The sequence below is a fragment of the Battus philenor genome, unplaced genomic scaffold (genome assembly GCF_028537555.1).
Source record: "Battus philenor isolate CCGP_79_NKW_IND1 unplaced genomic scaffold, ilBatPhil1.0.hap1 SCAF_22, whole genome shotgun sequence".
Classification (NCBI taxonomy): Eukaryota; Metazoa; Arthropoda; class Insecta; order Lepidoptera; family Papilionidae; genus Battus; species Battus philenor.
This window is the reverse complement of record NW_027181685.1, coordinates 4962956-4976097: the sequence shown is the minus strand read 5'-3', so window position 1 is coordinate 4976097 and position 13142 is coordinate 4962956. Positions and strand designations below refer to the sequence as shown.

General features: G+C 32.8%; 1 protein-coding gene across 3 annotated transcripts; it reads right to left on the bottom strand.

Moving 5' to 3' along the window:
• Positions 1-95: 95 nt before the first annotated feature.
• Positions 96-11158, bottom strand: LOC137923625 (nucleosome assembly protein 1-like 1-B). Of its 3 annotated transcripts, XM_068766847.1 has the most exons (10): positions 11069-11158; positions 10589-10699; positions 6509-6716; positions 5496-5662; positions 5150-5280; positions 4906-5066; positions 4397-4573; positions 3865-3987; positions 2249-2313; positions 969-1058 (listed from the first exon to the last, which is right to left on the bottom strand). In XM_068766847.1, exons 2-9 carry the CDS (start codon positions 10690-10692, stop codon positions 2254-2256), a joined length of 1131 nt encoding a protein of 376 aa, XP_068622948.1. In that variant the 5' UTR covers positions 10693-10699; positions 11069-11158; the 3' UTR covers positions 969-1058; positions 2249-2253. The 3 variants fall into 3 exon arrangements, with proteins under 3 accessions (XP_068622946.1, XP_068622948.1, XP_068622947.1); XM_068766845.1 differs by lacking the exon at positions 2249-2313 and having other exon boundaries at positions 96-1058; XM_068766846.1 differs by lacking the exon at positions 969-1058 and having other exon boundaries at positions 1233-2313.
• Between the last annotated feature and the right edge of the window lie 1984 nt (positions 11159-13142).

The window sequence follows — 13142 nt, the reverse complement described above, 5'->3', positions numbered from 1 at the left end:
TTGCTAATTATATTCCTATATTGTTCATGCAGGAAATTTTTCGCTATAAAAACGTAAATGTAACTAAACACGATTTCTAAATCAATAAGACAATGGCCAGAGAAACAATGAGTTTATTACATAGGTTTTATTTTAAAAATGTGTACAAATACCACGCGCAACGGGATATCTGTCGCATGAAGTTAGTTTTGCAGCGCGCAGAGAACCAACGCACCGCGTTTAATCCCCGATCGATGTTCCTGATGTTAACAATATTTTACAAATGTATCACTTTAACGCTAACTACTTATGCTTTATATATTGACACTAATTTTATTAAAATCGAAATGATTATACTTTTTAATTAACATACAGTCTTAAAGACAGTTGTGTTGTCCGCATAACAAACAAAACTAGTAAAGTTGCCTGACCGAATCTTATTTGAAAATGTACTGTAATAACATAGCACCGTAAAGCAAAAATATTTACATTTTTTTGCGATTTAAATATAAGATAGATGCATATTTCTAAATTAGGAAGTTATTTTCAGAAGGCGGATTTATTTTAATTTGTCATAAATTAGAAAAAAAAACTCCAAGGAATGTGTTAGGATATAAAATTAAACAGATTAAAATTTATTGAAATTCACGGATAGAAAAATAGACTACGTTCTCGTAAAATTTGTTTAAAACAAATGATCGTTTTGGACGGCCGGCGCGTGTGCAGCGTAAAGTGTTGTTTGGCCAGCAAAACAAAAGAAAAAGAAGTTTAAATTTATAATAAAGTCTATTTAAATGTCGGTAGGAAGTAGAACAATAATTTACACCTCTGTCTAAGCATGGATGCTCGCTGTATTGATCAGCGCTAGACTGCATCGAAAGTGGGCTCGAGCATTGCGGTCAATAAATGTTGCCGGTGCGAATGTGAACAGAGTTTGACACGGACGAGCAAAGCGAGGGTTACTGCTGCTTGCACTCGGCGGGGTTTTCCTCCGTGTCCTTGATGGCCTTCTTGCCGCCCCGCCTCCTAGGCGGCGGGTCGTCATCGTCGCTCTCTTCCGAAGAGCATTCTTCCTCCTCCTGGTCATTAAGCCACAATTAAAACAACAGAAACCAATCGGCGCGGTCTGTAATGTTTACCTTCCGAAATTATTTACGTGAATTCTGCAACCATCTGCGTTCCGTGGTGATACTCGCACAATTTAACTAATGCATGCAAATAAGGATCGAGTAAATAAATAAAACACACTTGGATAAAAAGCATACAATTTTAATGTCTTCAGTTGGACATCATGCCAAAAACAAAAGCCATAACCAATACGTGTGTAAAAAACTACTTCACCAGCTGTCGGCGTTAACTAACTTCAATAGAAGATTACATAGATACAAAAATATACGTCTAGCCGCCCCGACTGTCGCGTGTATTCGATATTATTATGAGACAAAAATCACAGTTTGCAGTTGTCAAAAGATACAAAATGCATTTTGGCACAAACGAGAGATTCGAAACGTCACTGGTGTTCGTAGGAGTTTCACAATCATTGGAATGACAGCAATAGAAAAGAATTAATTCCGTAGGAAACATAAATAGCCTTAGAGAACGATAATATCACATGAAATTTCAAGTACACAAACTAATACGTAAAATCCGTAAACAAAAATACACGCTATTACAATTATTAATGTATAATAAATAAAAACGATAATTGTATAACTAATCTAGAAATGCAATATAGTATCGTAACACATGTCTAACAATTAATATGCATTACATAAGGCACCGTTTGTTCTCGCTCCATATTAAACCTTGGAGCGGTTATTGCTCTTCTAAAACATATTTATCTGTTCAAAGGATAAATCATGCATAGAATTAACATACATATACACGCGAAAAATTTACATCAACATCTAGCGCCAAGATACTACAACATTAAAGACTTGACAAAACCGACATATAATCAATAAATTGGGGTAAGAAAAAAGAATTATTCGTCCTAAAACAAAATCAGAGCTCCTAATGTACTCGTAGTACTAGTCGCCACTTAACGTCCATTAATACATATTCAATTATATATATATTTTTTTGGTAAAATCGCAAATATTCAGGATATGATGTAGATATGACGTTAGCGGTTACAAGCGAAGTAATTTTGTGTGCGAGTAAATGTAGTCCTTGCAACTTGGGTCAAGCAACTTTGACAGTAAGGTTGACCTAAGTTCTGGACCGCCTAAACAGGCTTAACCGTAATGATAGGGGAGAGGAGACTTGCATCAATCAATCCTCCGCATCAGAAACCTCCTCCGTTCCTGAATCTTCGTCGGAATAAGAATCCTCCTGAAACCAAATTATACCGCTTTTGTTGGTGCAGCCAATAGGATCCAACCAGACGTATATACATAACACGAAGGGGCTACTTTTCTTTATCATAAGTAATCTTTAACAATGACATGTAATAAAAAATAACTCTGGAAACCAAATGATTAAAAATAAATATTATATGCTTCAACAAAAGCTTTTAAAACAAAAATTGTCTCCAAAACTACAAAACTTTAATAACAAATGTTATTAAAGTTTTGTATTGACAGTAAGCAAGCCAGCAATTACTGTTTTAAGTCTCTTGTTATTATGCACTACCCACATTCATAAATAACTGATTTTTCTTCACCTATTTAGCATACATATTGTAAGATATAACGACATAGTTCATAGTTAATTGTTCACGAAATTGACAAAAAGCAGTTAATTATGGTATGTATACATACAATCTAAACCGTATTTTCGTCTGATTGGATAGATAGGGGTAATTTCTTACGAAGCTGCAAACTACCATGCAAAGAACAAGCTAGTTGTGGCTTGTGAGTACGAGATGGCTGTAGAATTCACTATACTTAAGCGACGCATGCGCAAATGTTATCTTTCTTATTTTAAATTACAATATACTTTGTTATTGAATAAAATAAACAGATCATTTCTAAATTAGCATATGTACATGATGATATTTCAGAGTGGACTGAGGTTGAGCGTGCACCGTTTTTTATTTTTGAATATAGTTATTAATTCTCAGTAAAATTGTACTTGTTGCATTACTATTTAAACATATATGTAACACAATTATTTTGACCCAAGACATATCAAAGAAACTGAATAACATATTTTACTCATAAGTCTATTGGCCTTAGCCTTACCTACATACAAAAACCTTAGACTTACCTAAATACAAGCTTTTATAATAATGACATAAGTGATGCAATATTTGAACCTACTGTCAGTTCCAATTGTACTTTTAAAAGATAATTGAAAATAAAAAAGAGAAATTATGAACTAATTATTGAGATCTTGAGTTATAATAAAGACAACTTCTCTTATTATTTATCATAGCATTTGTATACTTTGTATTCTTAACTACCCATTAGTGAACCTAGAGTATTAATCTAATCATGATGAAGACCAAAATCAGAAAATGGATTAATTTTGTTTATTAATATTTATTAAAATATTTAAAAAATGTTATTTACACATTGATAAAAATATAATTTTACCTAGTTTTAGTGACATAGCAAAAGGAGTACAACCAAAGTTTTTATTATATTTGAAAACTACACCATTCAGTAGGGCAACAGGGCAATGCAGCTACTGTGCATCTTTCATATTTGCTATATGTAGCTCGTGGTAAATGTTTTTGATGAAACTAATATGTAGTTCACAGGTGGCCATCCTTACTTAAATGGTTTAGGTGAGATATAGGTCACCAGTGAGCTGCGTGACCTATTTGGAAAAACTCAATTTGTCACATGGCGTTTAATGTGTTAACACACGTGAATGGTTGTGACAAGCTCAGTCCACTCTAATGCAATGTAGAGAAAGTGCATATATAAGAGTACATACCTCTTCTTCATAGTCATCGTCGTCTTCCTCGTCCAAGCCCTCGCCAGTATAGATAAGGACTGCGCGAGCGACCACGCGTTCACGGATGTAATGTCCGATCTCGAAGTCCGCCGTCAGAAGGGCCTATATTTAATTAAGTTATAATTATATACTTATTTATAGCTAATTCTTAGATCAAGCTGTTACTTGCTTAAATTAAGCTAGTAATAATCCAAATAGACTTATATTTTCAGTAACAAATCAACAGATATTTAATAGACACTAAATAACAACTTTTGTAAAAAGTGGCTACCTTTATATTGTCAAATGAATCCTATGCAAAAAAAAAAAAAACATGAGACTGTAATTCAAAAGGATTACTCTTTTTATTACTCTGGAAATACATCACAAACTTGGTACCTAGACATTTCATAGAAGTTTAAGAAATTCACTTTAGGATAAAGAAATACTATACATATGCCTGATATGTAATACCAGCTGTTACTAATTTTAAAAAAAGCAGTTTTAAACTCTTGCACTTCTGTGAACTTACCTGAATATCAGAGTCAGTTTCCTCCGGAACAGTTGGAGGCGAAAAGAAGTTAAAGAAGGAGTCAGCCTGCACCGACTTGGTGACAATGCGCACTGAGCCACGGGACTTATGTTTCTGTTTCTTTTTTATTGTTTTCACCGTTACATTTTTACCTTTCTTCCAATTAATCTCGCAACCCTAAAATCACCAAGTAATTAGAAACAGAACCAACATAAGAATAGAGAAATCTTTTAAGAGTAGATGTGTGACAGACAGACAGTGTGACAAAGAAGAATCTGTGACATTTTCAAGAATTTTTTTTTTTTATTTAGTGGTCATCTAATAAGAAAAGCATGAAAAAATTAATCATTTATTCAAACCTGTTCAGAATATTAAATAAAAATCTGTCAGTTCTGTAGAATCTTAATTTACCATTTTAGCATCAAGCATTAGTTTTAGCATTGCAAGTTTCTCAAAAATATGCATAAATGTTGCATAAATTAGAACTATTGTTTAAAATTCTACATTACCTTGCAAGAATAAATCTCGGGTCCTTCAAACTCCAAGGGATTCTCCTCATCAGGTTTGCATTTCATGGAATATTCCTTGGTGAGAACAGTATTAGTGAAGTATTCATTGGGAGCAAAGTAGAACTCCAGGATGAAGCCAAACGGATCCTCTAGCATTTGCACTGTTGATGATTGAACATGGTTAAAAAGTGTTTTGAACTATTTATGGTTTTATTTGGTTTAACAGTTATGTTTAGATACTAACCTTTAATATCCTGAAGACACTTGATAATTGGTTCATCATGCTCTTGCATCATTTCATTCAACATTGATACATTTCTGAATATAGTGTACCAGAAGTCTGGGATACCTTTGACATTAGGATCCATTGCCGGCCTGAAATTACATGTAATTATTAACAATATTTATATTTACGAAGTAATGTATATTTGATGTTAAAATGCTTCAGTTGGTGATGCATGTTAAAATAAATTAATCATGATTTTCAGTGATATGGTGTATTGGGTCATCATTTTGTAACAATATATTCAAGTAATGTTCCCTGTCCTGTTTAAAAAAATAAAATAAAAAAGGTATAACAGAAAACTCACTCGGCTGGTTTAGTTTCATCACCCTCCTTGCCTGTTTTGTCCTCGCCTTCTGTTATGGCTGCATTCTGAACAGCTCGTGCCAGCTCTTCTTCCTCGGAATCATCGCGCCATGGGTTCAGGCACTCGTCATCGGTCGGCTCATAGAGACCGTTAACAATTTGTGCTCGCTGTTAAAAATACGAAAACAATTTATCAAGTAATTTCTCACATTTTTGTTTGTTATCATGACAAACAACAGGCTGTTACATTTGCCACATGTCATACCAATTATCTAAAAAAATCTGGCCAAAATGCAACTTTATTTTACACATTCACAATATCTGTTAGGTGAGAAATAACTTGGCAATTTTTAATTAACATCACATCTTTAAATTCTTCAGCATAAATTGAATACATTTTATAGTTAATTTTTACTTCTGCCAGAAAATCATAAACCTTTTAAAAAATAACAATTAATTATTTAATGTAGAATAAAAAACTGCATGTGTTTAGTAAATACAATTATAGAAATAATAAGAATATAAGTAAATAGGCTTGGCATGTAAGAAAATAAAGATTTTGTACCAAAAAATGAAGGTAACCATTTTATATTATTGATAGGGTTTTGTATAAATTTTTGGTGAGTGTACTAAAGTGTTGCAATAAAATACCCTGACTTTGCAATTTTCTATTAGTTCTCTTAGGTGCGATAAAAATCAGTCTTACCATGACGGAATATATTATTTCTTAAAATAAAAAAGCACTATTATTGGTGACTTGTTCATTATATTGTGGTGGAAGACAAATATTTTGAAAAAAAAAATTTTACTGGAAAATTAGTATTAGTTTATTTTAGAAATATATTTGAGTTATTATGTTTTTGCTTAGTCTGAATAGACCGCAGTTTTAAAGTAATAATAACAACTAACATAAAGGCATTACTTTAACATAATCTATAAATAGTACAAGATAGGTTTTACGAAGTCAAAAATTATGTTACATTACACTTTGATTGAAAAGAGAACAAATTATACCTTTTCAAAAATCGGCTTGTAGAGTTTTTCGTACTTGCACTCCAGGACATGCACCTCACTGTAAAATTTGGCTTCCACTTCCACAAATTCTTTTTGCAAGGCGCGTAGAGCACGGATGCGACGACGTACATTGGGGGGCAGAGAAGCCAACGTCTCTGCATGTATGCGATTTGTGATAGCTGCTATCATCTCATTATGTGTGATGCCACTGCAAACAAAGTATAATTGTTATTAAAACTTTATTCTACTTGCTAGTGTTTCAGGATAATTCGATCAGTACCTTAAACCAGCTGAGACTGATTCTATAGGCAAACAGCGCTAACAGAAGATGTCTTTCAGTATTACCCGTGAGGTAATGACCGCATGTGCCTATTCGCTTGAAAACTAGTATCGGACCGCATTATCACTGCGCGATTCAAATCGAGGGTTGGAATAATACAGTTTTATGCACTTATTGCAGAGGAGTTTTACAACCAGCATACATCGACGATGCGAGGAACTACAACGCTCAGATCGGAAGTAGCAATCGAGGCTTGATAGCTTGAGGAGGGAAGCAAGCGTCATAGTCAAAGCGAACGGGAGAACTACAGAGACTTACGAGCAAAATTTGGTGATCAGTGGGTCTCTCTCTTCTTTCCCTAAGAAATGTCACAAAGAATCACGGATCTCTAAAAGACATCTCTTGGACACACAAATGATTAAAATTAATCACGTTATACATATAAATCGGTTTAATGTTTGCGACGCATACGGAGAATTCCTAGCTAAGGACCAAGACTGAGTTGAGTGACAATTGACAAAAAATCATGGTCCAAAACTGACAATGAATATGGAATATGCTGCAGGTGGCCGATACACACTTGTGGAAATAAGGAGTAAAATGACAAACAGTCTGCAACTTCTGGAAGTGATCAGTCAAGAAGGAAACAGTCTCACTGGATAAAGTTGGAGAGTGCGGCACAAGATTGCTAAATGTAAAAATCTTGGAACCATTTCCCTGATAAGAGATTATAGAATTTTATTATCATATTACTATTTACTCAAATAGAGGCTTTAATCAAAGCTTGTGACATATGAAGAACTTTTAATATGTTAGTAAATAGCTGTAATCATAGAAAATGACTGATGGTAAGACATGATCTAAATTAAAATCGTAAAAGATAATGCTTCTTATAATGTGATAATCACAACCGTCCAGACAGGAAAACAATATATTACACATTTAATTAACTAAAATTATATAGAATAATACACTTAGTTTTGTTCTTTACTTGCATTAGGTTTAACTGATTAAATTGGATATGTAGAACCATCACTACTATTCAATAATTATGTTCTACTCAAAACTTACGACGAAGTATAAGACACAAAAATCTTTGTTTTTGTCATGTTTTTAAACCATAAAAAACTTTTTAAGCACAATGTCTAACAGTGAATACAGCTAATTTACAATTTTCATACTAATTAGTACCACTCACATTTCTAGGTGTACATCTTAGTTAAAAATATTAACAATCAACAGAGCTTTGAAACCATGGACATACTTTATATTTATATATACACACACACACACATATATATATATATATATATATATATATATATATATTTATACATATATGGTATGTAAAATTTCTGAGTAATCTCTTTAAAGTTTAATTATTATTTAGCCCCTGCAAACTGTTTATCAAATCTCATGAACTGTGGTCCTATAGCATCATCACCTGTTATTCTTTTTCAAATCAATATATTCCATTTTATATGCAATTAAAAAAAAAACATTTTTACATTTTTCATGGTAGACCAAATGGCTTAAAAGAATTAAAATATGATTCAAGTCTTTTTGTTTAACCTTAAACACATGCCAGAAATCCAGTGATGAATATCTCAATAACATTTTTCTTCTGTAATGTACAGTGGGCTTAAGAAAATTGTACCACTGTCATTAGTACATAAAACTAAGTTAGTCTAACAGATTGACAACATTTAAACAAATACTTATTTTTATCATTGATGTATTTTTAACTATTATTATTTTTATGCCTATCTTCAACACACCCATTGCATTAATCTCCTAAAACTAATTCTATATCACACTTCCTTAAAAGTTTATCATTACACTTTATGGAAAAGCCTTGCTGATTTTCAAATATATCTATAATTCATTATAAATGATACCAATACCACAATTAATATTATAAAATATGATGAAGTATATTTAGATTACTTCATTTTCTAGTATATTTAATCTAATAGCACCCCATCGTCTATTTACAACAGTAGAATAACATAACATTTTGTCTATACATCAGTCATATTTACATTTATTCCATTTAAATCACATTTTGTACTTAAGTTAAGTAGCATACTTTTTATGATAATTTTATTAGAACTTCTATTGATGAAATTTGATGACGGATTGACGGAAGAATCAAGAAGAGTAACAGTTGTAATTTTTTGCCTGATAAATAACTTACCCAAATTTGGTTGCTCTATTGATTTGTCGAAAATAATTTTAGCATTTATTTTACAAATGGCAAAAAAACATCCGCTTGCGCCCGGATACGAGAAAAGTAACTTTATGTGACACATTTCTTATGAAAAAACTATTCAATTATATTTTTTCGTTTTAAAAAATTTTATTTCTCTTGACCAAGTTTTTTTTGTTTCACTCAATGAATTGACATTACGTCGGTAATTTTTTTATTGAATGATTCAAATTTGGACAACGGCTCGTTAACGTCTATTATAACATTTATCCTTCGAGTCATCGTTTCCCGCTCTATTAACGCGGATGGAAATTCGAGGCCTCGAGGCAATAGTATGACTATTGTTACTCCAAGTGGAACATAATGTGACTCATTGGTCCAATGACCCGTATATTCCGTGCAGACAGCAATCAGGTTCTTACGACGAAACCAGATAGGGTAACCACGTGGCGAATTTTTGTAAAACTGATTTTAATCATTAAATAAAACCGATACTATGTACAGATGGATCAACGAAAGCTCACTTCTTCGGCAAACAAACCACGTGTTTAAATTTTTTATTGTATATTCTAATATTTTTCGTGTGAACATGTTCATATGGTTATACACGAAAGAAACAAGTTTGTAATTTTCCCATTAAAGAATTAGGTTCACCTTTTTTTTGTTTACGGTTTGTATTTTTACATTAAAGCAGTGTTTAAATACATTTCAATTTTACGTTATTATACCAAAAGACGAAACGAGGATGTCAGTAATAAATATAAAAATAAGATCTACCAGTAACAATATTGTTATAGAGGGTTAAGAAATAATTTGTTGAAAAATTAAAAAAACGCGTAATTGCACACATGGCTCATAAAGCTATTAAAGCTTACTGTTGTCTTAAATAGACCAATGACTTCATGTAAGCTCAACATCGACGGATAAATTTATCTATGTAATAAAAAATCTCTGCAACATCCAGTATAAAGTATGTGGCAACAATAACAAAAAAACTGGAGCGAATCGGATGAGTCAGTTATTGTATCCATAAGAAATTCTTGAACGAGATACAGCATTGCAAATCATGAAATCCATTATGAATTCAACAATTTTTTCTAAGAATCTGTATACCTAATGATTAACTTGTAAAAATGTAATCAAAATAGCTTTAAATCGGGAGTATAATTTAGTTAGCGGACATCTTTACAGTCAACAAGTGATATAATTATCAATATGTAATTGACGGCTTAATATCAAATTCAAAAATAGTTATACATACACAAATTAGAAATGTCTTAAGATGAAATAATATTCAAATAATTGCATAAAAAAAAAAACATTCAAGAAGCTATTTGAAACAACAAATAGTCCGTAGAAAACGTACGGCTTGCAGTTCAACAAGTATACACTACTTGGCCTCAATTAGCACCGGCGTTTCTGTATAAAACACGTGTTTCTTGTTAGGAGAATTAATACAATGAAATTATAGAAAATTAGTCGTAGAAACTATTGTAATAGGGCAATAAAATTGTAAAATTATTGCGATGAAGTAATATTGTAAGACCAAACAAAAAAGTCGCTATGGTAACAGAGAGGAGTTTAACCTTACCTTTTCATAAGGCGTTGAGCGAGTTCACCTCCGCTAACGACCTCGTCTTCACCGGACTCCATCTCCGAGGTACAGACGTCACCAGCGCGTTCCACTGAACCCATTCTGAATCTTTAAAGAAATATCTGCGATTTACACCTTCGCGCCACGTTGGTCGAAGTAGCACATACCGGGTTTTAATAAAGCTGTCAGTTACATTTAGTCGAATATATTGAAAAAAGACGTCCTATTTACAATAGATGTTACAGTAGCCGGCATGAAGAGTTACTTAACGTTATTTTTATGAAAACATATTATGCGCAATACTTGTAAAAATCTTTTCCGAAGTTACCACATGGTCCTGTAATTTTCTATTGATGTCGAAAATGTTTAACAATTTCCAGTAGAGTTTTTAATATCTAACAAGTTAACAAAAAATATAGATCATTTATAATTGTTAAATTATTTTAATTTACAAAATATGCAGCAATTGAAACGTACCTCTTAGCCGACAATAGTAAGAAAAGAAAGATGGCGGCGCAATACAATAAGCGAATAAAATTGAACCAATAAACGAACTAGAAGACAGCGTTTCCGGAGCTATCGTATTGCCATATGACAAAAAAATTCAATATCGATTATTTTTCGTTACAATAGTTACAAAATTTTGTTGCATAAATTTTAAAGCAATTAGTTAAAGTTTCATTGCCAATGCTTTTTCATAACTGTCCATTATGTTTTGCCTACGATTATTTTAATAATAGTTTGTTTTCTAATAGCATACCAAACAGCTGTTTAACTAATAATACTAACTAACTAATAGTGTTAAAAACACCGAATTATAGAATTAATAGTTGAACGGTAATGATTTAATTTATGTTTTCAACCTATTATATTAAATATATGCTAACACGAAGCTAGTTTTAAAATCTGATGAAATGATATTTTGAAACTTCTATTTAAAATAATGGGACAAATAATTTTTATATTCGTTTAATGTAAATTTTCTACATCGTATTTCTGTTGCATTAGATTCTGATTGAAAAACCACCGAGCTCTTAGATCCTTAAGCCATGTATAATAAGGATGCTGGCAGCTTCTTTTTGTATACGGCTTTACAGCGGATGCTCCAAGGAGCGCGAAGAATAAATTTAAGGACACCCACGAAGGGGAGTAGGCTTGGGTTATCACTCATCAGCGATCCCCGCTTAGCATTCTAGCTCAAGGGCATCTAAGAGAGCTGAACCTTGACTTGGTAGGTTGCTATTTACTGGTTAATATCAATACTACCACTTCGGAAAGCTTCAGTAGTAGGAGAAGAAGTGGCGGAAGAAACTCATCAATGCTTCTATCTAGTATGATCTGGTTTTGGCGTCATTTACGATATATAATCCGACTGAGTTTTCGACGAGTCCATTTGGCTATTGAATGACGACATCGACGTTGTGAAATGTACGTGGCTTGACATACTGTTAGCGGGTCGTTAAGAAACTCTAGTACAAGTGTCGATATCAGGGTTAGCGGCGTTTGAATGTACCGAGTGTGATTGTGTTGTACTTGGCGCCATATACAATTAGTAAAGTCTTGTGATGAGTGGCAGAGTCGAAGTAATGAAACGATGCCTATTGTAAGAACTGGGCGATCGTTAACAGTTTCAGGTCGACATACAAATCGACATGCAAGTCTTTATTGCGTACGTACAACGGCGCGACTTTACGCATGGACCTGATTTGGACGTTCTGGAGCCTGTGAATGACGTATGCATGATTACAGATTTATAGAGTGTCACTTTATTTGACGGTGACTGTTTAGCATAGCGCTAGATAGAGGCGGTCGAACTTGAAAGTCGCCTCTTTACGTGCGTTTTCGATGTAGGCATTGAAAGGAGTTTGTCATCCAGGATATCAGTGCTGATAGAGAAGAGAGATTACAAACCAAATTCTAAGGAGACCGTAGTATAATAGATGAAAAGCCACGGTCGCAAGTACAGAGCCATATGATGAATTATTATGATTTCCCTGTTAAGTTTTCCAAACGGGACAATTTTAAGTTAAGTCCATAACAGTTGCAATTTAGTCTGGATTTGTATACCTTTTTACTGAAGTGTTTGCGAATGTGCTCGTAACGAGGATAGGACGCGATGGCAATTAAACAATAGCACTACTGACATTTATCTAACTCTTCCGTCTTGCTGCTCACAGGATGTTGGGTTTTTGAACTTTTAGTAAGATTTGAATTAATTAAGGATAAAAAAGAAATATCATTAAGAGAATTGTTTTAAGTTCTGGGATATTTTTGTCATAGCAGTTATTGGTTTTGAATGGAATTTTACTTTCTACTGTTTTAAACTTCAGTGTAAGATTCCGGGATGTTTATTACATTCATTTTCACTTCTTTTCAAAATTAGTGTTTAGAAATCTAAAATCTACCCCGAATTAGATAATGGTACATCATTCAGATAATGTTAAAAAAATAATCGGGAAAAAACGATTTCATATATGGATCTTTTAGTAAAGTATCCATATACTTATATCCTTTTATCATTTTTTCATAGATCCGTAACCTTGTATATATG